This window comes from Pomacea canaliculata, linkage group LG4 (genome assembly GCF_003073045.1).
Source record: "Pomacea canaliculata isolate SZHN2017 linkage group LG4, ASM307304v1, whole genome shotgun sequence".
Taxonomy (NCBI): domain Eukaryota; kingdom Metazoa; phylum Mollusca; class Gastropoda; order Architaenioglossa; family Ampullariidae; genus Pomacea; species Pomacea canaliculata.
Window position 1 is genome coordinate 29,156,365 of NC_037593.1, and position 26,746 is coordinate 29,183,110.

At 43.8% G+C, this 26,746-nt stretch overlaps 1 protein-coding gene and 1 long non-coding RNA gene across 3 annotated transcripts in view; one reads left to right on the top strand and one right to left on the bottom strand.

Moving 5' to 3' along the window:
• The first annotated feature begins 1,604 nt into the window (after nt 1-1,604).
• The window catches only part of LOC112562043 (cartilage matrix protein-like), a 44,800-nt gene continuing 19,658 nt past the window's right edge, over nt 1,605-26,746 (top strand). Inside the window, exons 1-6 of one of the 2 annotated variants that reach the window (XM_025235014.1) lie at nt 1,605-3,013; nt 17,425-17,440; nt 21,669-21,991; nt 22,191-22,452; nt 23,957-24,136; nt 24,638-24,700. In XM_025235014.1, coding sequence (XP_025090799.1) covers nt 2,960-3,013; nt 17,425-17,440; nt 21,669-21,991; nt 22,191-22,452; nt 23,957-24,136; nt 24,638-24,700 — 898 coding nt within the window. In that variant the 5' untranslated portion in view covers nt 1,605-2,959. Of the gene's footprint in view, nt 3,014-17,424; nt 17,441-21,668; nt 21,992-22,190; nt 22,453-23,956; nt 24,137-24,628; nt 24,701-26,746 lie in introns of both variants that reach the window. The other variant, XM_025235013.1, reaches the window with a different exon arrangement.
• Nucleotides 11,267-12,502, bottom strand: LOC112562044. The gene is made up of 3 exons (XR_003098774.1): nt 12,448-12,502; nt 12,181-12,269; nt 11,267-11,474 (listed from the first exon to the last, which is right to left on the bottom strand). It is a non-coding gene; the product is annotated as an uncharacterized LOC112562044 (long non-coding RNA).

The following is a 26,746-nucleotide window of genomic DNA, read 5'->3' on the forward strand; positions in this document are numbered from 1 at the left end:
AGTGAATGTAGAGAGAGAGAGAAATGATAAAAGATCTGATGGCTTTCTTTATTGGACAAATTATTTTGCATATAGGATGTGACAAGGTTCGATCGATGTTTGGCACAAAATAGACTTATATATATATACAGCAGTATGGAAAAGTCATTAATGTTTAAAGAGCGAAAAATAATACTGAAATTATATGTCTGATTGTATTATAGACGATTAATATAGGAATGTAGGACAAGAATAGGAAGAGAAAATGAAACTCTCTCTGCATTTCTTCTATTTTAAACTAGCTGTTTGTTTGTTTGTTTGTTTGTTTGTTTGTTTGTTTGTTTGTTTGTTTGTTTGTCCGTTCGCCCATACATCAGTGCTTTAGTCCATTACTTTCAGATCCATTACTCGCTCCAAAATGTTCGTTTGTCTGAGGAAGCAAAAAAAGCTAAAAATAGGATCTTTCCTCCTTTTTTCCCGCCTCGAAGCATTCCTGAGTTCAAATCCCTACCCCATCCGCCTCCCGCCTCCTTGGGAGCAGTGCCGCACCCAGCAAGTCCCGTGAGCACATTTCACGTTGCACGGCTAGTCCCCATGTCGACAGCTTTAATGAATAACGTTCAAATTACGTGGGACGGACGTAGTCGTCGGGGAGTCGTGCTCGCTAGTCTCTCGAACATTCTTCGCTGCAGTATCTCTCGCCTGACTTAGCCCCCCCCCTCTCCCCTTACCCCCACCAACCATCCCCCCCTCACCCCCCGGAGTCTGTGTGCGCGCCGGTGCAACGTAATCAAAGGACTCGATCTTTCCCACCTTCCGGAGCCGTTGCTTTCTTGTCTCACCGACCTACCTGTCAATCATAACAAGTGGGCGGAGCTTAGGTCCTGGCAGGCTGGCATGGCGTGGCGCTGTAATCTGAGCACCGTGACGGCCAGTAAAGTCTGCAATAAAAACAGACTCTTTGGGGATTTGTTTTTTTCATGACCGGCCCCTCCAACACCCCATCGGTCTTGAAACCTGGAGACGACTTTAGTTATCGCTAACCATCTCGTCTACACTGTTTCGCGATTTTTAAACGGGTAATTATCGCGTCTCACGCCTGTCTTTTCGTAGACTAGGGGTGGATGAACTGGGGATCCTTACGTAAGTTCCCTCCTGCAACCGACTAAGCTCCTCCTCTCAGGGTTCTGAAGTCCATCCCCCTCTCGGAATGACGTGAGATAATTATATCGCGTTTAAATTTTTTTTTAAAAAAGGATTTATTCTTTGTTTATCTTAATTAACCTCATCTCCCATTTCTCTCTGTCCTTGAAGTATGATAGTCACTCGTAAAAAAATTCCTTAACGTTTCCATAAACGATGAAGAGCAGCGATACCCTCCTCCCGACATTACATAAAAAAGACCTGAAAAAATGTGTGAGTTGGGACCCGAGAATGAGGGAGTGGAAGGTGTAGGGGTGTTGAATAATACAGTAAGGGGCCGTGTAGCATGGCGTCACTCATTCCCACATTCCCCTCGTCGGCAACCTATGGCCACCGCCTTGTCCCACCTCGGATATCGCCTCGGGTGCACGCGGAACACTCGCACGCAAAGCGGAGGGCGACTTGTCTGAACTTTTTAAAAAAGGGAAGTGAGTAGGCGCATGCACACACACACATATATATATTTAGACAGACCCTGCGAGCTCGTCACACAGGTATTTGGCCTCCTTGTCGTCAGGGGGCCTGCGAGCGAGCGATTTTGTTACCGCGCGGTGCGAAGGTCCTTTCTCTGTCGCTCCACTGCACCACTTTACTCCCAACGTTCGCCAGCTGTCGGCAGATCCACAGGACTATCTCTCGCGGTTGTTGTGACTTCCACGAACTTCAACGAACAAAAAGGAATTCATTTATCCCAAGGTTCAACAATCCGAAGGACAAGAAATTTATTGAATTTTTTTTTCTTTCTAACAAAAGAGTTTGAGGTTCGAATCCAGCTGTGTCCAAGACCAAGTTGCCGCTGCTTTACTCCACGCTGGTTCCAGATGGTCCAGCGAGGGTGAGTGGTGAAGAAACATGTCGAGAAAAGATATCTGAGAGAGAGTTTATCCTTATTCGGCGAAAAGTTTGGCCGGGATCGTAAAGGCGGCAAAGCTGACTACGGCAGTTTCTCGCCGCTGGCAAATTTCAACGTTTCGCTGACGGGCTTTTATTTATTGCACACTTGCGTGACTGCAGGAGGGAAGGAAGGACCCAGACCGTGAGACCTGGTGCTGAGAGACAGTTTCTTGACTGTAACCGAGTCTTCTGGCATTACCATCCCCCAACCTTTCTACCTCCTTCCCCAACATCCAGTTCTCACTCATTCTCTCTCTCCAAGCGTTCTCATTGCTGCAGTTGCTGACGCACCCTTCTGTCGGACTGCTGCTCGAAGGGGGGAGAGGAAACCCCTTGTCGTGGAGGGACTGCACGCGTGAATCATTCACGGACGGCTAGCCCCCCGCTTTTTTCAACTCGGTCAAGGTCGTGCTGAGTGAAGAAGTTTGTTTGGACAAAAGCTTCCCATGCTTCACTGCGCGCGATGATGTGAGCAGAAACTAGTTTCCGGAGCTGAAGATATTTCGTGTTTGTGTCTAAATCATCGGTCGTTATTCACCAGAGGGGTATTCTCACCGACTGGAGGATCGAACAATCAACGGTTAACGTAAGTGTGCCGGAAATAACCGTTAGGGTTTGAAACAGTCTCATTCACATCTTCTTTTTCATCATTGATCAGCGAAGTGGAAAAGTCTCTGGTCTGACAAACGACTGCTAACGAGGGCTCAGAGAAAAAAAAACAACAAACCAACCCCATTGCATTTTCTGCCGACATCAGCAGTCTAGTTCATCGATTGAGAGAAAGCGGGAGGATACTTTTCCTTCGAGGTGTCTGAGTCATCAGCTTTTTCATCGATCGTCTTTTCTGACAAGCGCCTAGAGGCCTAGTGAGCTACAGTTCGACATGGCGACCAGGAGTTCGATACTGTTCGCAGCTTTTCTCCTGTCGATTGCGCAGGTGAGTAGGTCATTGGTGTGCGTGGGTGAGGTGTGAATCAGCTTACCTTCACGCGTGGCGGGTGAGTCGTAGCGGCGGCGTCTTTAAGACGAGCGAAGCACGGGGAAAGTGAGAGAGAGAGAGGATAGGGAATGTTAGACGAGACCGAGACAGTGCGAGAGAAAGAATGTTCGTATAAGAGAGAGACAATGCGCGTACAAGAGAGAGAGAAATGAGAAAGCAAGAGAGAAAGAATGCTGTCTGTGAAAGCGATGACAACTATTATAAAATGATCACGTGACCTACTTTTATTCTCTTTTCACTCCAGAATACTCTTAGAGACATTTTTAACCTTTAAATAAGACTGTGTTATATTTATATAGACAAAGCATCCACTCCTTCATCCTTCAAACTCGCTCACCCACATCTCACCCACCCTCCACAATACGCTCACGTGATACACACGTTAAGACCACAAAGTTATTTTCTTCTACTCTGCCAAGTGTGGAGGATAATCTGCTCTGATTCTAGGCTCTTTCTTCTCCCTCCCTCTCTCTCCTTCTCTCTCTCTGTCATGCCCACCTACACGTGATCGCTAGCATATGGACGCCAGTGAAAAGCTCGCTAGGCATGCGTCAGTCATTATGATCGCATTGCTGGGAGAGATGCAGACAGGAGGCCAACATCTTCATCTATTCTGTCTGTCTAGTGGCAATGGGAGACAACCAGACCACAACAACATTAGCTATTGTGCATCTCATCTACGCCACCATTAGACGACAAACAGAAAATATATTATTTATACTTTGGGAACAACAATAACAATAAACATAAATTTCTGTCACAAAGAAACTTGACAAAATTTTAAACTCTTTGAAAAAAAAACACTGCCACATGGACTCTAGAAACCATACCTAGGTCTGAACAAGATGGAATAGTTACAAGATGGTACGATGTCTGTGGCGCCATCTAAAGAAGGTTCTCAGCCCTTGATTGGCGTATCAGTATTTCAAGAAACATCATCTGTCCACAACATCAGTAACCGTCTTCAAGTGATGACAGAGAATTTAGACAAGAATGTTCTAGTTTTCATCAGTTCTCCATCGAGCTTTTCTCGCCTTGGACGGGATCAAGGGTAGGTAGCAGGCGCTCGTATTACAAAAAATGACAGGAGAAAGTAGGGTTGTGTGAAAAGGAAGTCTCGATGTCGTCTGCTTTCTTATCAGTTATGACCTCGCTCGGCTGTTGAAACATCTGCGGCGGTGAGATTATTTTGAAAGTAGAGGCTTAGACATTCCTTAATACTGTGTATAGGGCTACACGGACTCGCAGCAGTCTCTCTTATTGCTTCTGAATGATGTGTGTGTAAATAAAGACAAGGAATTCAGCATAAAGATTAATAAGTTAAGGAATGAATGAAGAAAATAGAAATGAAATAAGAAAGAATAAATAAAGAGAAACATGTATAAAGATATAAAAAGGAAAGAAAGAAAGACAATAGGCGAGTACAGTACGCCCGATATAGCACATTAATCACGAGTCCATCGCCACACGCCAAAACACTTATCTACCATTGACATCTGCGCAGTAGACGTCATCAGATGTAGAATACAAGAGTGCCGCCAGGTCCCCGTCACGTGACCCAACAGCACTCGCGCCGTCTCGTGCTCGGAGATTCCGAAGGTCTTAGCAATGGCCTCGGCTTTTGCTCACCACATCCTTCCTCCCACGCAGATATAATCAGTGATGTGGGAGCAGCCCCTACACATTTCGTGAAAATTCCAGTTGCGATAATCGCGCAGTGTTCGGAATAAAGTGCTCATGAGTGACCCCTCTTGACCCTCTCCTTGATGTGTGATGCTCGCAGATACGCGGGGCATGCTTTATAAGTCTGCGGTTTGGCTCGGGGACTTTCAGGGTTTTTGTGAGCTTCTGCTCGCTGTAAAGTTTAAAGGTCATGTGCATGTGCAACTGCACCTGCATGTGCATCTGAAGGGAGGCGAATTATTTTCAGACCCGCAATTGCCATTTCGATCCGTAGGGTCGAGTCTGCGGGCAGATAGCTTGTGTCAAGCTTTTGGTAAGACAAACTGACATTGGGGTTTGTCAAGCTTTGGTAAGACAGACATCAGGATTTGTCAAGCTTTTTAAGACAATGAATGTTACAAGCTCTCGTTTAGAACCTCTACTGGGTCTTCTAAATTACTCCCCAGCTCAATTATCCAGTAAGTAAATGTTAAAACCTCATTAAAATGTTACCCCATCGATAAAGAAAATTTTCGGTGTGCGTGATGGGTTTCTTTCTTTCTTTCTTTTCTCTCACTCTATCATCGTCTCTTCATCTCTCTCCCTCTCTCCCTCCCACTCTCTATTTTCTCTTTCTGCAATTGCGCCTGAGATGGTGAAATGGCGGGAGGTACAGATGAGAGGGAGAACTTCAAATTCCAAACGAGTCACTCCGAATGTTCGTGCTGGAGAAATATATACACAAAGACAGAAAAACAGATGTCGAAACATGTTTATCATACTTTTGTTGCCGTTGTTTAAAGCTGTTGTTACGGGCTTCCTGTTTTGCGCAATAAAGAAAGCTGTTAGCCGCAGTTATGGGCTGTAAAAGTTCTCTCTGGCGGTCCGTCCTGAAACTTTGCACTTACACTGACCTTATTCCTGAATTGTTGAGTTGTCGTGGCCAAGCTAATTGTGTCAGTGCCATAGCGACAGTGTCAGGGTCTGTGTGACAGTCGGACAAGCGGTCAAGCACTGACATTTGCGCAGAGATTAGAGTTTACTACTGCACAACAAAACACGTTGATGCGCATGCGCGCGAAGGAAACTATTGTGTAAGAGATAGACAGAGATATACTGTGGGTCCTAGACAAACACACGTGGACATGCACGCATGCGCGCACATACACAGACAGAGGAAAGATGTGATGTAGGAAGATATTTGAAAGGGAGAGAGAGAGAGGCAAACCCCATGTGGACAGTGAACGACGCTCATACTCGCACATTACGAAAAAATAATTGAGGAGGTTCGTTTCCACCTAGTTCCTACACCACTGAAGGAAAGTATGCTGGAGATGCGGGGAATGTACGAGAATAGTAGAATAGGAATGAAAATGAGAGAGAATAAAATAAGAGAATGAGAGACAAAATATAATAATAATAACAAACGTGAGAATTATCTTCCACGTGATCATGCTTATTAAGGACCATGCTCTCTGGGCTTGAGAAAAGAAAGACATGGTGAACATGCGAAAACGGAAGGATGAACAACAGTAATGACATGAAATAAAAGAGAAGTCGCTGAGAGGAATGGGGTAACAAATACTGATAACAGAAATGAAAACGAGAGAGAAATAGATGAGAAAGAGTATAAGATATGTGTGGAAGAGAGAGAGACAATGTGTGTGTGTGTGAGAGAGAGAGTAAAGAACCCGAATTCCTTTACTAAATAAATAAACATGAAAAAAAAAAACCGTCTCAATTCTACAAGTAAAATATAAAAGTGAGAGAGAGAGACAGAGGTCTGGCAAACGATACAGTCGATCAAAGAAGCGTACGGAAGGTGTTTTTTGCTCCATCACTCCAGGTGTTTATAGGCTCCACCTGAGGGGAATGCTCCATCCGCAGCTCCGACTTCCCCCGCAGGAAGCTGTCAGGTTAGAGAGCAATCGGGCAGACGGTGAAAGATTTATCATCAAATATCAAGAGCTCTTGTAAGATAGCAAGATACAGACTTTTTCGTTTTTGTTTTTTCACCTTCGGTCTTTGAGCTCGCCCACAACCTTTTTACTCGACAGTGACATTTGACTGCAACCTTCTCGCGCCATTTTATTCGTCTTACAAGCCGTTACTTTTTGTGAGCAGGACTGCGATGGGTATGGAACGGCAACCACATCACCTCCGCTTATAAGGCCAGCGACTGCGATCTTTGAGTCCGCGTCACCCTGCGGCAATCTTTTGCCGTCCACGTCACCCTGCGGCAATCTTTTGCCGTCCACGTCACCCTCTTCAAGAAAGGATTACCTTCTCTGTAGTTTTCGTCAGATTAAAGGGGTGGATTGGTAGGGTAGGTAGGAGAATATTATGGGCTAGCTTGGGGTACATTTTCAAATATATCTTTATTTTGCGGGTCTGAAATCTTCTGAGAGTCTACATTCAGAAGCTGTGACCTCTGATCCCTGCGCAGACGAAGGTTTGGGGTATGGCGGATGGGACGGTTAAGATAACCGAGATAACTGCAGTTATTATGTCAAACATTTAGCAGCAAGTAGAAGGGATGCGAGGTCACAGTCAGGGTTGCCGGATATGAAGATGATGTGGGTGGGACGTGGGACACGATAGGCTGAGATGATGGAGTGTTGAGCCGTTGGGGGACAGAAAAGGGGAAGATGGGAGAGGGTTGCCAGGAGGTAAACGTGCGCCATCCTCCGAGATCTTCCTGGTTTTCGTCTTATTAGTTGATGAACAAATGAACATGGGTACTTTTGGTGGGAGAATAGGGTACCAGCAGTCCTCTCCTCCCAAAAGATCTCAAAAGAAAACATTTGCTACATCCTACCACTACTCACTGCAGCACCACTCTCCTCCCAACATCACAGTTTGCAGCTGCACCGAGATAAAACCACCCTCGGTCACCTTATTCGGGCGACCTGTCTGCCAAGCTTGGCTCCCCCTCCTACTTTATTTGTCCTTTGTTCTCCTCCCCCCTTCACACACCCAGAGCGAGTTGTCTCCCCTACTGCTATCACTCTAGTGTTTCACCGACAGGTCAGGATACAGACAGGACCACACAAGGCCTCCTGTTGTGAACGTGGCGTGGTCGGTGAGATAGGTGAGTGTGGTGGAGCGCACTAGGAGAGAGAGAAAGGGGAAAAAGACAAGAATTTCATTATTAACTCTCGAGCTTTGCTCGCTCGGCAGAGGAGGATCCCGCTCCACGTGGCGGCTGGCGCGTCTATCGGAGAGACCGTTACATCACACGAGGCTCGGAGGCACCGCGTGTTGCTACCCCAGCTCCTCACATAGCAGCTGTATGAGTCTCATATTAGTGGTGTGACGTTTTATATCAGCTGTGTGACATCTCAAATTAGTGTTAGACGTCTCATATTGGTGGTGTGACTCTCATATCATCTGTGTGACGTTTCTCTCTCTCTTTCCCTTCCCCAGCTTTTTTTTCTCTCCCCTTTACTCTATTTTCTCTTACAGTCCCCATTCCTCCATCATGTGATCTCCAGTGATATCTGAACTCAAAATTTAAAGTGAGCTTCATTGTGTCTTGAAAATAAAAATTCACGTAAAGCGGATATGCAAATATTTCAAGAATTATTTGTTTCAATCCAGCTTTACGGAGTTGAATAAAGCTGCGAAGAACGTTCTATCTTTATAATTCAAGGGAGGGTAAAATGAAAAGGCAATCAACTTAGAATGTACACAAGCAGGATATTTTTGAAAGAAGAGCTACAACCGTTTTAAAATCCGTACCGTTAGTTACCCGAGATAACAATCATCAACGTATCTTGTGGGTGGCTCAGCAGCCTAGCTGTAGGAAACCTATAAAAGAGTTTGTTCGAGACCTGCTCAGACCTGTGACTGGAAAAACTATCCCCGGCACACCCAGCGAAAATAAACATCCGATTTATCAGGCAAGGCTCATAAAAAAACAACAACCGTAAGAAGACGGTTTTTTAGACACGTTGAACCAAGTTCATTGCATTACTCTGCTGCTAGTGGGCTGTGGACATATTTACCTTTCATTTCTCAGCATTCAGATTAATGTATTAAAAATTTCTTTGTTTAACTTGACATAGCAGACAGCCAGTGACCTCAGTGAAGATAAACAGAAATCTTATAGCGGCCTTGGCTAAAAAGGAACACGATAAACGCGGGTACGTTGATGTAGATGAAGGTAGGCAGTAAAAACTGAATAACTACTTGCTTTTAAATATTCTGAACAAGACAACTCAGCAATCACACAACCTGCTCTATGCAGCTATTGAGGTAAAATTTGACAAAAAATCATCTTTGAAACTAAGATCACCGGATATGACAGCCTACATACACGGGTAGCTAAACGAGACTGGAACGTGGCAACCCCGGGTAACCAATAATATCTTGAATGTCGACTGGCTTTTCTCATCCTTCTTCCCCCAGAAGACAGCTCGAGTGCGAATGACAGATATATGGCAGAGAGGGTTGAGGTGGCCACAGTGTACCGAAACAGTATCAACGACTTCTTTGTCACCCTGTCACCCCTGTAACTGCATGTCAGGGTGATGTAGCTCTGTGGGATATAAAGTTGTACACCGCTTTTGATCACCTGGTCACAGGCCCTGAGAACAAAGCTAACAAAGTGTCACCTCGTGAATAGGGATGTGGATATCTGCCCATGTGACTGTGGAGGTGAGGGGTTAAACCATTAACTGAAAGGTTAATGGCACTTAAACGTGACTTGGAGCGCTGGATGAATGAATGATTCTGAAATTTCACCTCAATTTGATCGGATCCGTTGGGTGTGTTCTCAATAAGAAACGAACAATATAGAGAGAAGAAGTTAAGAATTGAAACCGCTTTTGAAACCAACATCACGTGAAAAATATTTTTTTAATATTTTAGAATTCTCGAGAAGTAAATGTAGAAATATGCGACATGTTGAAAAATGCAGGATTATAAAATATATTTTACAGAAACATCGACAGGGTTGAAGGTAATTTTAAAAAGAGTGCTTGTTTGTTTTGACAAAGGAAAACAAACAAAAGAAGATAAAATTCAAGGCAAAATAAAAAAACAAACACGTATCACTAATGGCATGTGCTGGATCATTCTGTCACAGTCCATGTGACACCACACCCATCTATTTGGACATTAGTGAATAAATAGCTAAATGGCGATGATCGCGCAACTACACGACAGAAGGTTGCTTTTAATGACGAGTCATGGAACTGGAATCCGAAAATGTGTTTGTGTGTGAGTGAGAGAGAGAGAGAAAGAATTAATCTTGTTATGTGACGAAGAAAGTAGATAACTGATGAATTGAATTTATTCTGCGCTGGGTGGCTGATGTCCACGAATAACACGGAGACATACCTTTTTGTTGACTAGTTGCATTCTTCTCCGCCCCCGTGTTTACGAACACGAATTTCTTTTCTCTTCCCCTTCCTTCCGACCATTCCGTGCGGTGATATCGCTGCAGCTGAGCTGCAGATGTCGCTGGATGACGTGCAGCGCCGTGTCTCGCATTGCTGCCGGGCCGTGTCGCCAGGGTTGCAGCACAAACTTTCATCAAAGAAATTCCTGTGGAGTAAACAGATAATTTGAGCTGTGTGGGGTGATAAGGGCGTGGGCACATTACTCGGAAGTAATGCTGTGCGTTTCCTGTCATTTGTTATGTGACGTCACTTTGGTGTAAATATTGGAATTAATTGAAAAAAAAAGAAACATGTCTCAACTTCCGCCTTGTTTCGTTCCTGGGTTTGACCAGATGTTGCAGTCTTTTCACCTTGTAGAGCCTAGGAAATGATATATTGTCACCTGGGTGGTTGAGATCTTTGATAGAAAGTCACGCTACATAGAAACTGGTTTCTCCGCACACAAACAATCTTGTCATTTGGTCACACTGCATGCACACACACACACATCTTCGTAAACTGATAAGAATGTCATCCATTCTTGACAACATTAACCATAACAGGAATTGCCTTTTCCCCATCTTTCTTAGCCGCATTCTTTCGTCTCTCATCCTTCCTCGTTTACCGTTTTTTTATATAAACAAAATGTAGACATTAAGCCAGTTAAAAATAAACGCAATCTCACGACGATTCTGGAAGTTATTAAAAGTGCACAGACCTTTAGTTTCTATTTTTTGTTTTAAAAATAATTTGTTTTCGTGATAACGCCCCTAAAATGGGAAGTGTCACGTGATTTTGGCATCATTTACTCAAGGTGGAGCTGTGTAGATTGGGGTGGCAGTTGGTGGAGGGGCGCAAAGAGCATCCAAGTAGACCAGGCACGTGCATCACGTGACATCACTAGCCGTTGGCAAGTGAGCCGGCACGTGCCTGCGCGCGTCACCTTTGTGAACTCTCGTCTTGACTAATGGTGGTCGCGGGGCCTGAGAATGCAGCATGAATCACGGAGTTGTGAATGTGCTGCTTGTGGTGGCGCTCTGTTTGGCATGCGATGATAAAAGAGAGGAAGAAGGGGAGTGCACGAGTACGCCGTGCTTTCCTCTCTTCCTCTTTCTGAAAACACTGAAAACATTTTTGGGCAACAATCTGACGACCTGGTCGTGAACCTAAGGCAATTATAGGTTCCTTCCCCTTCATGCCTACACCACGTGCACAGGTGGCGCTGCTGGTGCCAGAAAACCGTTAGTGACCGCATCAACTGCTTTAGAAGTATTGTCAGAGGGCGGCGGAGGCAGGGTCACTGAAGAGTGACGCAGGTGTATCGTCAGGGACCTTGGAAGCAACCATCCAACCTGAAAAATGGTTCCAGGACATCAAAGGAACCCGCCGCCACACGTGATTTAATATTAAGCCAACAGCATTTAGCATAAGTTTAACCGGGAATACAACAGTAAAGTCAAGATACAGAAAGTACTAAAAACAAAACATCGTAGCACCAGACACCAGCAAAGCGACACCTGGAGAGAAAGACCATCTCCAGGTGAGGGTGCGAGAATGTCAGAGCTGTAAATCTCAGGCTGACCGTCGGCGGTCGTGGGCGAACAGGAGCCCCACCCCACAACTCCACCCACCTTGGTTGAGCAAAGAACGACACCACCATAACCGCCACCACCCATTTCTTCCTTCTCTCTTGACCCAGCCGACCCACCTGCATTAGCAACCTCGTCTGCTGCAGGTGCCTGACCTCCGGGTGCGGTTATAGCGGGTACATGCCTTTGAGGCGCCGCTGATGTCGGCGCGCCCGCCTCCACTTGTTGCCCTAGCTACATCTCCAGCTAGTTTATGTGTCCAGATCTCATTCACCCAATAAACAGCCACATATTGGGCGATGTGTCAGTGAAGATGGTCCTTAAAATGTCTTCTTAACTTTGAAAGGTTTGAATGTTTAGAAGGCAACCACACTCTAACCTTAAAGTCTTCCTTTCTTACATGAAAGCACCATCCTTTAAAATAAACATTTGAATGCGTTTTAGGGTGTTAGATATAATAAATGATTACCTGTAGCAAGAGTTTCCCGTGTGAAGGCGAGCTGAACATGCTCTGCATGAAAGAATTATGTCTTACAAAGGACATGCAATGGTCCAAACCTGAAAACGTGTGAAGACGTATTCAAACCTGAGTCGTATCTCTCAATACTAGGACACATTAGAGCATAATTCCACATTTTAAGACACATTCAGGCATGTGAAAGGATGATACCGGTTTTGGTAAAAAAAAAAAAAAAAGGTGTTCATATATGAATGCTTTGGTTCAGAATGCACGTACCTCCCATGCGTCCCCTCAGCGCCCACCTGGCTGAGCAGGTGACACGCGCATCGCCTCGGCGCCATGTTGGCACAAAGGTCTTATTATCCGAGCGGTTTACTGTGAAACTCGAACCTTGTCGGAGCTGTGTGTACTCAAGGATCTCCTGACCTTTGTATCATAATTTTCTTTTGAGAGGTTATTCTACTTACGGCTATGAATCGCTTCGTTCTGTAATGTGCAGGGTGGGTGGGGAGGGAAAACTACCTTGACCTTAATCCAGAGCGAAAAAAAAGTTTGACTGTGGAATATGGAGATAAATTATCTGGGGAAGAATATATTTACCTAAAGTATAACGTTTATTTTTTTTTTTCTTTTGTACTTTCCCTCATTGTCATACAGGATGTGCAGGTTTGGACATTTTTGAAACTACTTCTTCTTAAGTCAAACACTTTGCTGCAGTCATCAGTTTTATCATTCTTCATCAATCTTTAGGTCGTGCAATGAAAACTGACAGCTAGAGACACTCTGTGTCTACAGAACACATGTTTCAATATCTGGAGCAACTGACAAAGTATAAAATATTTTTTTCATGTGGCTTTTTATTTAAATATTGCGGCCTTATGATCCTCGAGGAGTAACAAGGACTAAACTAAACTTTTATTTAAACAAAGTGGTCAAAAGATGTTGAATCAGAATTTTTAATTCGTTGACGAGTATTTGAATCGGTCAAAGAGTCGGCCATGTTTGCTTTAATACAAATTCATGACATATTTACAAACTTCCAAGTAAGGGAGACTTGGGCAAGACTCCAGAGCTATACAAGAAGTCATGAAAAGGTTTTAAAAATGTCAGTTAAATTTGATGTTAATTTTAAAGTGTCAGACATAGAACTACTGTAGAATGTCTGAACAGATTACCTAGCCTTGAAACCCTTTAAACTTTTGTGTTTCGAGGATTTTAAGACTTACTTAGCGACGACCTCTTCATGCAAGCTGCTTCTTTACAAAGTCGTTTTATCTGTTGGTCCGATCTCGCGACCCGGTGACTGTTTGTGTCATCGCTTCTTACTTCTATCCTAACATCCGAAATCTTTTCAGCACCTGGTTGATGGTAACGACATCAGCGACCTCGGGGCTGGTGATGTGACGACACGTGACCACACTATCAGTCCCGGCCATTTGCACACGGGCGAAAGACGAACCTTGGTTGTCTTTAAGTTGTTTTTGTTTGGTAACTGCCGAGCTCCACATCCGGTGCATCAAGTCGCGGGTAGGTTTCACCCCGCGGGTGGCATCGGACTGAGAGGAGTATCGGGGTGTTAGTCTTGGCGTGGCCTGGAATCGGATCCTTTCCCCTTCTTCTCTCTCTCCCTCTCACCAAGGTTTAAACAAATTTTCATTATTTTTTTTAAAGGTGGGAGGACGGTAAAAAGTCTTGCTGAAGATCTTCATTACACTTCACCGTCGAGCTACTTAGCTTGTGGTTACCTGTTTGGCAAAGTTAACAAACAGTCATCACACCTACCACATTAGTTTACAGTTAAGATGAAGATTTGTTTGTTAGTCGTGTAAAACTACCCAACAAGAGGAATAGCTATGTCAAAACATTTTGCTCAGTTTCTTTACAGACCTTTGCTAACTTTTCACTTAGCATTAGTTGAAAAATACTAACTTGTCAAATTAATCAACCTCGCATGCAAAATAAATAAAAATATAAAATGTTGATTAGTGTAAATAAAACTGTAGTTTACATTTCTATTGTTCACTAGACACACTATGTGCTAAGTATCTTAGCATATCAGAAACCGATATTTTTCAAACTCTAATGAAAACTAATAATCGAGTGTCTTCCTTCATTAGTGTCGCCCTAACGAGACCGAGAACCCGAGACCAACCTCTCCAAGCGCTCACAAAAATAGAAAAATAAAAATAAGCCAAACATTTGTTGTTTGGCAGACAGTAGTTTAGTTTGCCGAGTGTCTTGGAATGTAGTTGTTACAAGTCGAGCAACATTCTGTGCCAGTGGTAGCTCCACCAAATCACTGGGGTAGATTCGTATCTCACTCTTGTATTTATGGGTGGTAGACAACAAGGCCGACATTTTTCTGTACGGACTCACCCCGCTTTTACACTTTATTTATTTATTTTTTAACCTAACTTTAGTTTGACGACCTGGAATCCCGACATTTCTTTCTCCTCTAAAGTTTGTTAATATTTAAAGAACAACTAACAAATAAACTAATGAGCTAACGAACGAAAGAACAAACAAACAAACAAACAAACAAACAAACAAACAAACAAACAAACAAGCAAACAATCTAGTAAATAGACTATTTGAACACAGGGTGTTTAGAAAAAGTAAACACGGTTGTCATGACCAGTCTGTTAGTTTGTCATGTTAGATGTTGTATACAACTATTTGACGAGAGGAGGAGAGTAAAGAGAGCGTGAAGAACTCGGTGCACGCCGTGCATGGTGCGTGAAAACGTGTCTCGGTGTCGTGAGGTAACCAGTTCTACAACTATCTACAGTATAATGGCGGGTTTTGTGCACAATGTCTTGTTCCCCCGCTTGCCGAATCATCATAAAACTGTGTACGTGGTTTGTTTGTCCAAAGAAAGTGGCTGGACTGCTTTTTTTGTTTGTTTCCTTCGCTCGTTCCCAAACTGTACGTTTAACACCAGTCACCCCAGTCTGATTTGCTGAAATGCGGATAAAAGGGCGGGTTTTAAAGGAATATTAAATATTGATAATAGGGGGCGCTGTGTCTGGTTGACATGTGTGTCCATATTTGGCATGCCGTTCCATAAGCGAGCCGTGGGAAAACCCAGTTTGGTATCGTCTCACCCAAATAGGGACACGAAACAGAGGTTTGTTATTCTTGAGTTCGTGTTGGTTTGATTGGGTCATTTTATCATTCATTATGTTGTTGATTTATCTTGGATGTGCACGGTCATTATTATTCATAGCGTATGTCACCATGACAGCGAGTATCGAGAGGCGAGGGTTCGGATCTTGGTTCAGACACACTTCTGGTTGGATGGGGCGACTCCGCTTAGGATAAACTTTGTAGTTTCTGCTGGTTCTGTGGTTTCTTCCATCTTTTTGTGTGTGTGTTTCCTTGTGTCTAGTATTCCCTTCTACCCCTCAACAAAGTTAAAGGGGTGTCGTGAGGATGCCATCGCTTGTTCTTCGTCTTACATCCTGTACAGGCCCAACTCTGGTTTTACAAACACACCAGAACTTCGATCTGTGAGGTTACCTCTAGCTAGATGATGGCGTGGATGAGGGTGTCTGTTACCAGTTAAGAGCCCACCATAAAAAAACCAGTTCAAAGCGCATCTTCAAAACAGAATTACCAAAACCAAAAAAATTAACGAGCTACAGAAGTCAAGAATCCCTAATAGCTTTAATGACTTCATCACGAACTCCTTCATTAGGAAAAAATCTCTTGTAAGACTTGAAGAAAAGACCTGGCGACCTCAGACTACAGCATGCAGGGACTTTGCAGACAGGTTAAAACTTTAGAATTTTCAAAACAGCCTCACACCACCTGAACTCAAGAGTTTTTTCAAATGTTTTAACAGTTTAGTGGACTAAAAATAATTTTACCTTTTGCTAATTTGGCACGAGTCACTACAATCAACAGCCAAGATGTATTTAAAGTGAGTTGTGTTCAGCAGGGGGCTGAAAACGTACATAAAGTAGCCATCAACCGTAAAACAGACCAGAAAATAGAAAGAAAGGAAAAAAAATCCGTGGTCTCACTCGGAAGATCGTTGGACTGGATGTTGAAGTCAAGACGGGAAACTTGTTCTCGGTCTGTCTTTTGAATTAGTTTCTGGAAAAGTAGTCGGAGCAGCTTTTAACTAGAGTCTGGGCTGGAGAGTGTGAAGAACGAAGTCTGTGGGGAGGACAAGTTGTGACCACCTGAGGTAGCTCCATCAGTGATGCCAACAGCTGTTGACACGCTTAGAGATTAGAACAGCTCTCTTTCATCTTTTCTGTATATTTATTTTTCATTCGTTTCTATTGTTATTCCTTTATTTTCTTTTGCTGGAACAACGTTAAACTCGAAATAAATACAGTCTACTTCTTGTGTGAAACATTGGAAATTGGTTTATTCAGAGTGCGGCAGGAGTGAATAGGAGAGGAGAAATAAAAATCATAATAAAAACAGAGAGAAAGAAACAGAAAGAGACAGTAAGAGTGTACAGAGAGAGAGATGTGTAGTTAAATAAATTCATTTTGGCATGTGGCTGCAGACAGGAAGTAGCTCTGCCGGTTTGTATCTGACAGCGCATGCGCCCGCACGTGCGTAGAACAGAAGCTATGTGTTTACGCGTGCGTGCTGGCAGATTGAGCTTGTTTCATGACATGACTACAATCTGGTGTCTAGCAAAACAAATTCTCCTATTTCACACTCACTTTCCCACTACCCTCCCTCCTCCATCCCGACCACCGGCCCCTCCCTCACCCAGCCTCTCTCTGACTCCGGGTCTGACTGCGGTACATTGAGTGGTGTCAAACCGTCAAGTGTATCAGCCACGACAACAAGTCCTCACCCTGCCCCCTACCGGGGTAATTTTCAAATAACAATAACTCTGTAATCGCCATCATACTTCCGCTAGTTTCCTCCATCGCGATTTAAAAGCCGGATGGAACATTCAGGAACATCGCATAAATTTTTTATCATTTTGACTTTTGGTTTTGTTATCTTCCGGATCCTTTACGACTAACGCCCCTTTTATACATGCTCAGGTTATATTGTTTATTATGAGCTAGTCAATTTTTGCTTTTAAATTATAATTAACTTTGTTTGTGCGACTGGAGTGACAGTTCACTTAGTGGTCAGAATCTCCGGTGTCCAGAGGGACCTGTTCTCATTCTCACCTGTTGATGTTATAGTATAATATTTTCTGTATAAAGTGAATGCTTGTAAAGACGAGTACTGAAGACATTTGTTTAACAAGTTTTTCTTTTTGTCTCTTTCCAGATCTGTCGGTCACAAGGTACGTATCATTTCTTACAGTCTGTGTGTTTGTGTGTCTGTCCCGACCTTTCTCTTTCTTAGTATGTGTGCACCTGTAGGCGTGTCTAAGTTTTGGAGTATTTATAATTTATATATGTCAAAATATTAAAGATATATATATTTATCCATTATTTTTATATATCAGTGAAATTGTGAAGCCTTTCTCTGTGTCTATATATATATATGAGACTATCAAACAGATGTTACTCTCATTTTTTTTAACCAGCTGCTGTGTTATTTTCCACATTACAATATTTGCTTGCACTCCCACACAGACTATTTCAGGCCTGTTCGCGCACGCACACACACAGGAATGTGTAAACTCAAAAGACCGGCAAACCCTTCTGCTCACCATCCCTATTACTCTGTAAACAGGGTCAAGGGTCATTGTCCTGTAAAAAATACTTTGCGGTTACAAGCGCGGAGAAATAGGTCACAAACTGATGCGCATTATGCTTCGCAACATGTGGTTCAGGTCCGTGGATTCTTACCCTCCCCCGCCCATTCCTCTCTGGGGAGGAGGGGAAACATTCCCCGTAAACCTCAGACCCGCAATGACTTGCTCTGGCACCGACTGTCCTCTGTGAGGTGTCACCTGTGGATGGTTGATAAACACACCTGACGTGTGGGACATTTGATGTTGCGAATGATCATCAGCTCACCACTCCCCCCAGTAGCTAATAATAACTTCAGCATGAACGACGCATGCGTGTGACGTAATAGGCTAGCACATCCGCAACAACAGCAAAACTTCTGCAGCCGTGTTTTATCCAAACATTGTCTCTCACTGGCTGCTTACATAGTTTATCGAGTACGTCCATGTTTCAAGACCCTTGGACGATTATTATTTTTCAGGAGGATTGTTGTCTCATTGTTGCTGTGGACCTTGTTGACTTTCTCCTCATCACTAACATCTGATACAAGCTGACACATGCCTGGACTTTCTCTTTAAGACCACAAGGGTGGCGCTGTTTTTTCTCATTTCTCGAGAATAAAAAAATACGATCCATAATCTTATGGTTATTGTCAACCATTCACTACAATATTCTGAGTATGCTGTCATTTCTGAATTCATCAGAACTTGCTTGTCCGCCATGTGTTGGATGTGACAGAGTCACATGGCAGTCCACTGGATGAGCCTCACCTTGTGCCTGCAAGCCACTCACCTAACAGAGAACCTTCTTGCCTTTAATGGTTGGCTACAAGCCTATAGTCGGCTAAGTAAGCTGTGTGTCTGGGTAAACATGGCTGGAGGGACAGACTGATCCCAAACAGGTCAACTATACCCTGATACATAAAAGTCAGACAGGGGAAGTGGAACGGTAAAGTGTGTTGGGGGGAGAAAAAGCTTTCCTCTCTTACGATCAATGTCTTTCTTCTCGCCCACAAAAGAGAAGTTTCATACAGCCACCCAGACTGAAACTACCTGCAACCAGTTTCTCACTCTCCCCCACACCCGTTAAGAAGAAGAAAAAAAACTTTGAGTATTCTTTGCACAACTTTGGGAGCAGAATTTTTCAGGCAAGGCAAAGATCTTCGCCCCCCGCCTGACATGGAATTTGAATTCATACGCCTTTTGTAGACAGTAATAACCAGTCTGGAAATTCTCCAATGTACCCTAAACACAGGCGGCACAACTAGGTGAGGTCACGGCGAGCACAACGGTCAACGGTGACGTCAGCAAAGGTGAAGCATGCCGTTGACACCGCGGCGGAGTGTGTTGGGTCAGCCTGCCTGACGTGGAATTTGAATCAACGCCGCCTTTTGTAGACAGCGATAACTGGAAACCCCATAATATCCGCGAATAAAGTCGGTGCAAATAAGTCACTTCACGTCTGCTGCAACGGTCAACGATGACGCATGCCGTTGACACCGCGGCAGATAACTCTTGCTGACTCGCTTCATCAAGTACATCGCGGTGGTAATTGCCAATCAAATCTTTTCTAGCTGAAGGGATGGCATTTTGATAAGCAACATTATTTTTGGGGGCTTCATCAAATGAAAGAATTTTATCGCAAGCTGAGCCACCCTAACCAGGGAACAAGCAACCTTTTGTTGTCTCCCCTCGAGAAGAGTCGAGTGAATGGCATGCTGGGATCTCGTGTGAAGGCGATGGTTTCCACAGCAGTCCTTTGTGTATCTGTGTGAGTGGGCGGATAAAGATCTTGTTGTGAAAACAGTCTCGGGAAGTGCGAGGAAAAACAAAGTGGAAATAGAATGTATCCGCTTCTGGCGGGTTCCATGTTACAAGTTACACGCTAACGAAGCGTGACTTCCGGTTTAAAGGTTACACCTCGCAGAATCAAAGCTCTTCAGAAGTTTGACCTCACAAGGTGTGATATAGGTGGTACAGGGAAACCAATCTTCTAGAGAAACGGTTTTTATGATGATGGTGAACCGTTCCTTTGTCTGCTGTGGAGGAAGGGAGGTGCAGTCTTGGCGCAGAGAACACTGGGAGGTTGTTTTTTTTTTTTTCTTTCTTCTTCTTCTTTCCCAGCAGACTACAGCACGACAAAAGCATATTTACTTTTTGGAACACAGGTCACTGTATGTGACTTCTTCGTGTGAGCATTCCTCACAACAGTGACCTCACTTGACCCCGGTTAACGATAGAAAGAAGCGTGTCATTCACAAAAGAAAATGTTCCAGCGAGAGCTGAGGGTGAGAGCAGAATTGGGGGTTGGACAGGTGAGAAGGTGGGGAGGGGAGCCAGGAGACAGGGAGGCTCTCAGTGCTACGAAACAGGATCGACAGGTTTCTCAGCGGGTTGTGGCTGTCTTCGTGTCCGCTGATTGTCGAGTTGAGGTTCACAGATGTTTCAGAATAGGAAGGTTTGGTGTTCATGCCGTAGCGCGGTCGCTGCACGTTGACAACATCAATAAACAAGATGTGTACACTCAATGTCTTACCTACAATCCTGGTCCATACGAGAGAGAAAGTTAGAGACAGAAGGGACAGAGAGAGTGCTGGAGGATGGAGTAAAAAAACATAGCTGCATCAAAGACATTCAGGGAAGGATATATGTGTATATAAGCTAGAAATGTAGCAAAACACTTGTAGACAAGTTCGTAATATAAAAAACAACAAATAAACTATGAGGCAAATGAATAGACAGAACACACATAATAAATATACTTTTAATAGTATGTATACACGCAGGGAAACACACTCACACACACAGACGCACACACACCAAGTGCTGTCCTGTAGATGACACTTGTAAGTCTGCTCTTCAAAGTGGGTGGCGCTGTCTTGTCTTTCGGGTGTATCGTACTATTTCTAGCAAGATACTGCACGCAGGAGAGAAAGAGAGAGACACACACACAGGGGTCAAGTGTGACGTAGGTGGAGGGCTGTTTACCTGGCGACATTCCACACATAACGACTGGAACATTTTGAGGACGTCCAGTGTCAACAGTATCGCTGAGCCCGTAAATGCAGCTTAGGTATTACAAACATCTGATCCTCCCACTGGCATCTGCACCTTTGACAAAAGAAAACATGGCTGCCATAAAAAAAATGGGGTGGCGCCTTGTGTAAATCCTCTGCGCATGACATTTGCCCTCGAGAGTTTCTTTATTCTAGTTTTTGTTAAATACTGCTGAGGAGCAGAACTCATCAAACTTGTTTTTAATTCTCCTTTGCTGATGTCACTAACTGTAACAGAAAGATGTATTGATATATTTAACGATATATTTAAGTTTTTTCCTGAAATGCATATTTAAAATCATATCCTCACATTTGTGTTTCCACACTGATTCAAGCTCCTCCAGAAAATTTTCTTTTAAGTTTACATTCGTCCTCATGCTAACATCATACTGACTAACATTTTACCAGGTCTGCTCTTCCGCCTCGTCGCAGGGTGTGATTAGAAGGAGCGAAGGATCGCATTACAGTTTTCTTGACACCAGGTCCTCTTTATTGTTACTCGTAACCCTGGTTTACAAGGTGTAATACAAGTGAAGCCACGGAACGCACTTGTCACGAGAGCTGGCAATGAAATGACACACCAGCTTCACAAAACTTGATTAGTAGGCTATCTGTCTTTCACACATACACGATAGCGAGGTTTTTCTCTTTCTCTTACACACACACAAAGAATAACAAGTTTATCCGTCCGTTTATTTGTCTACCTCCCCTTCTTTCATTTTTTTGCTAACATACCCATCGGATCCTCCATGTCCATGTTCTTCGTGTCTGGCGTGCAGATGTCCTATGGGAGTACTGCGGCAATGAGCCTGCTGACGTGGCCTTCTTGCTCGACTCCTCCAACAGCATCTGGGGACCGGACTTCCGGCGACAGATTCGCTTCGTCAAGGACGTGGTGTCCATGTTCCAGATCGGCTCCAACGCCACGCGCGTGGGTCTGGTGACGTACAACGACCACGTGGAGCTGCAGTTTCACCTGTCCAGGTACATGGACAAGGACCGCCTGCTGTGGGCCATCGACAACGTGCGGGAGGGTCACGGCTACTCCACGGCCACGGACCTGGCCTTGCAGTACATGCGAACCTTTCTGTTCACTCAGAAGGTAAGCTGGTTCACTGGTTTACCTGGCTCTTGTTTACTGATCACGTTAACTTAATTCGTAGTCCTCTCTGAATACCAACAACAATAATAAATGTACTGCTTAGATATCCTTAAATACTTCTTGTAGCAGAATCGTTGCCATAATCTTTCCTTTTCGCGACTTTTACTTCTAACCCTTGACCTGATGCTGCTTCCGACAGGGAGGAGGCCGGGAGGGCGTTGCGAAGGTGGGCATCGTCATCACCGACGGCAAGTCCCGCAACATGTTGCGGACGTTGATCGAGGCTTCACGTGCCAAGAAGGAGAACATCCACCTCTTTGCCATCGGTGTCGGGCAGGCCGTCAATGATCGCGAGTTGCGCCGCATGGCTTCCTCCCCCTCCTCTGACTACTTCTTCCAGGTGACCGGCTACTCCGCCCTCGACTCACTCAAGAAGATCCTGGCCATCAAGACTTGTCAAGGTGAGTTCACTTGTACGAACGTGTGGGACGTGCATGTGGAGTCAGTCTGTTGGGATAGCAAACCTTACGGTCATATTTAAAAATTCAAAAATAAAAGCTTGATAAAAAGTGAGAGATTTAATCAAAATTTTAACTGTAAGGCATTTCTAAACAAATCTGATTTGTCTTCATTAATACCCGAACTGGCGGTCGGTACCGTTCTTTGTGAGAACTTGATGTGTTGTCAGTGATTGTAATTTCCACCATTACCTGCAGACAAGAGTCGCCAACATTTGCTTATTTATTGCGCCAACAGCGGGAGTCTGATGACTAAATAACAAAAGCCTAAATCACTTTCCGACACTTGCCGACTGCACGAGTGTCGCAGTTTCTCTCGCCGATGTCGAGAAGACTTCAGTTTGGAGATTTACACGAGGTGACTGAACGATCTTGTTGCGAGAAGGGCCTGTTGCGAGGTGAAAAGTAACTGATAAGCATTCACATTCATTATTTACCCAGGCACACCCTTGTCACATAATCGGAGGTACCTGGTAGCAGGTTCAGCCTCCACGTTAACACAGGGTTGAGGCGTGGACAACTGAAGTGGTTCACAAGGAACAATTGGAGCTGAGGACACACTGTGGTATGCGTGAACTTTGATGAACTTGGACTCACCCCACGGCCATGATGTTTAAATTCCCGATTATTGTGCACACCTTGGTGCAAACTTTATTGCATCTTGAATACTCAGCCCTAGTTGCTGTAAAGTCGGTATTGAACTGTCCCGCGGGTAACCCTGATGACAAATACATTTATAAATGCTAATACCATCATTAAATATTATATAGTTTCGTCGTTGACATGTTCCTTGCTTCTGTAATCAGCTTCTCAAAAGTTTTTTAAGCAAGATTATAAAAGACAACCACCAAAATCAAAACGACAAAGAATGGTATTTTCTTCTTATTTAAGTTAAAAACCAAAACCCAATTCAGGAAATCCTTAAATTCAACTCAGATAATGGACTAACAGGTGAAGGAGCGACCATAAAATCCTGATTACAGAAGAACCGGGAAGCATTGTGGATAGAGAAGTTGATAGTTGTTTTGTAGGTGCATGGGCCACCCTGGGAGTTTATAGAACACTTCACTCTCACACCCAGTGCAGCTGGAATCCCGAGTGCTGCACCCTGGCCATCACAGCAAGTCAAAGGTAGCTCCACCATTTCAGAAAGGACGGAAGCAATAAATGGACAATAAAACACGAGGACCCGCCAACGCACTTTTCTCTTAGTAGACACAATGATCAATCATGAATTTACAGAAAACAAATAATACATTCATGAGTCAGCCAAGATCCACACATCGGGTTTACATCATAAACAGTTGGAAATAATAGTCAGTATTATTTAATACAAGATATTATTTTCTGCTGGTATTTCATACAACCATCCACACAAGAGTCTTTGTTTTCTGCACAAGTTAATTTCGTAAAAAATCTGATGACAAAAGAAATTCTCTCGTTTCAGTTACTCGACCGCCGTCATCGCCTCCAACTACACCAAAAAGCACCACTACAGCCACTACGACAACTCCAACAACCACAACTACAACCACTACAGAGCCTACGACAACAACGTCGACACCTACCACCACAACCACCACCACAACAGAACCACCGACCACGACCACGACAACGTCCACCACCAGTGAGTAGCAGGTCTTGCTGGACTGTCACCTTACTCTACACAGTTCTGAACTAGACAGAATGTGGTCGAACCTTTGGCAAAGTGTTCACATGTTGGTTTCACAAAAACTTTGCAAACTGTGGGATGTCTTCGTCCATATTTTGTCTGTTCAATAAAGTCAGTGCTCACCTGCACGCTGAATGACAATTCAACCTTGTATCAAGTCTGAATCATAGCCATGTAATTTTATTAATTAATGTATATTTTGCTAATCATTTTGGAAGTGTTTGACTATGTAAAATGTATACGTTACTTTGGGAGGATTTCTTTCCAGATGAGACTTAATTTTATGTGGACAACAAATAATAAATCCAAATACAGCACGATGTTTTCTAAAAGTGGAAACCATTAAAACATTTGAAGAACACTTTGTAAAGATCAAGTGTTATATTCTCGAGTTGGTGGACACCAACACTTTATTTATTTATTTTTTTGTTTTGTTTTGTGTTACAGCGACAACAGTGACGACAACTTCAACAATACCCACCACCACAACAACAACATGGCTAGATATGGTCGCAAAAGGTGAGACTTTTCTTTTATAAAAGTTTTCTTTTATCTTAACCCGCGTCTGTTCAACCCTCACAAAAATGTCAAAGGTGAATACTGATACAAAGACGACCTGTAGGTTGCCATGGCAGCTCACTGGTGTCTCTGTCAGACAGAAGATATAAATACCACGTGAATGAGCCGCCTAGACATGAATGTTTATCTACCTGGTGACAGGTAAAAAAGAAAGAAAGAAAAAGAAGATATTGAGGATGACGACGATGACTTACTGAGAGAGTTTGTATCGTTTAAATGCTGTGAGTATAATTTTTTTGAAAGTTTGAGAGCAGTTTGAAGTGTTTTGCTAGCTGCACGGAGTGCACAACCCTCAGTTGACCTGTTTCTTCGTCAAGTGTTTGTGCAATTGTTTCCCACTCCAAAGTATCTCTTCTTCACTCGATAAGCCAGGATGAACAGCGCCTACAGGTCACTTGGGGTCAACCACAGGGTGAATAAATCAATCCAGAACTTTGGTTAGGTGGTCAGGTCGCCAAAGGTTCAAACCCAATCACAACCAGTCTCAAAATGTCGGGATTGGTCACGTGGCTTGCAGGGACGTCAATGGACAGAAGAAAAACCGTTAAACTAACGGGACTTCTGCACTCCTTATGAACTCATTTGACACCAAAGATATTCTGTTTCTTTTCCCTAAAATAGGACAAAGGAACAGTGTAGGAAAGTTGGTAGAACCATTAGAAACATACGGTGTGTGATGTAAGATGAATATGAAAGTGTTGCCGCCACGCTCCCACTAATGTTGCCAGAGCCAACAAGTATTTTTACCCGGTACAGAGGGTACAGAGGGTGGGGGAAAGTACAAAGGCAGGTGTAGGATGACTCATGGGAGTAAAGTATGGTCTGGCAAGCATAGCAGATGGCGAGGCCAGTGCTGCTTTGTATCATTTAGTGAGTCACTTAACAAATGAGCATTTTCCGCTTCATGTATCGCTGGCGACAGAGAGAGATTGTCTCTTGGCACAACACGAGGACCTCCAGTAACATCGCATATTTTCATGTCTAAACAAATTACATGTAATAATCTGACGAGAAGACATTGTGAAAGAGAAAGAGAGAGCACACAATGCCTGAAAACTATCAAACGAACAACATGTTCTTTTTGAGTGAGATAGTTTTCATCTAAGTGTGAATGTTATTGTTCGTGTTACCACCCGAAATAGTTTTGTAAGTAAGAATATAATGAAACTCAGGTATGCCTTTGAACGTTCATTATGTACCCTGAATAGAAGCTCGCCGATCTACTCCTTGTAGAAATATGTAAATAGGTAACATTTCTCACGAGGCGTCTACTCCATCCCGACGAGGCTTCATGAGGTCCTTAGTGACGAGCCTGGGGTGGCGAGACCTCTCTCCTACTTGATTAACTCCTCTATCTCTTTCTAGGTTAATGTACCTCGTGGGTCTCTTTAGCTGCCTGAAGGAATATATTATGAGCAAGACTCATGTGTGTGTCGGTCTCAGCTTCTGGTCTCTTCATGAAGCTTAATGTCTTTTCGCTTCGTGAGTCGTGGGGCGAGTACTTTGTGTTATTTTATGAGGGAGCGAGCTCAGGGTGGTGGTGAGGACCCTGCTAGGTATTCGTCGACACAGAGTCCTGGAGGACTACCCGGATGTTGTAAAAAGATTACAGTAATGTTTTTCCAAGCTGCTTAGAAATTTAACGAGTGTCTTAAGGAAAGTCGATTGTAGATGAGAGAGAGGGAGACATTCTACAAATATGTGTGTGCGTGTGTTTGTGAGAGTGTGTGTGTGTGGAGGTGTGTATGGAGGGAGTGAAGAGAAGGGAAATGTTTGAGCATTCCTTTTAAAATATCCCCCAGCCTCATTCTGATACACCATCCCAGCAGCCTCATTCTAGCAAATAATTAAGCAGAAATCAGACCATGCAGCCCCAGAAATCCTTTTTCTCTCAACCCACGACTGTCGGTCAGGTGGTCAGGACCAAATTGAAGGTTCATCAAATTAGCATCAATACGTGTGTGTCTGCAGGCTTTCATCTCTGAG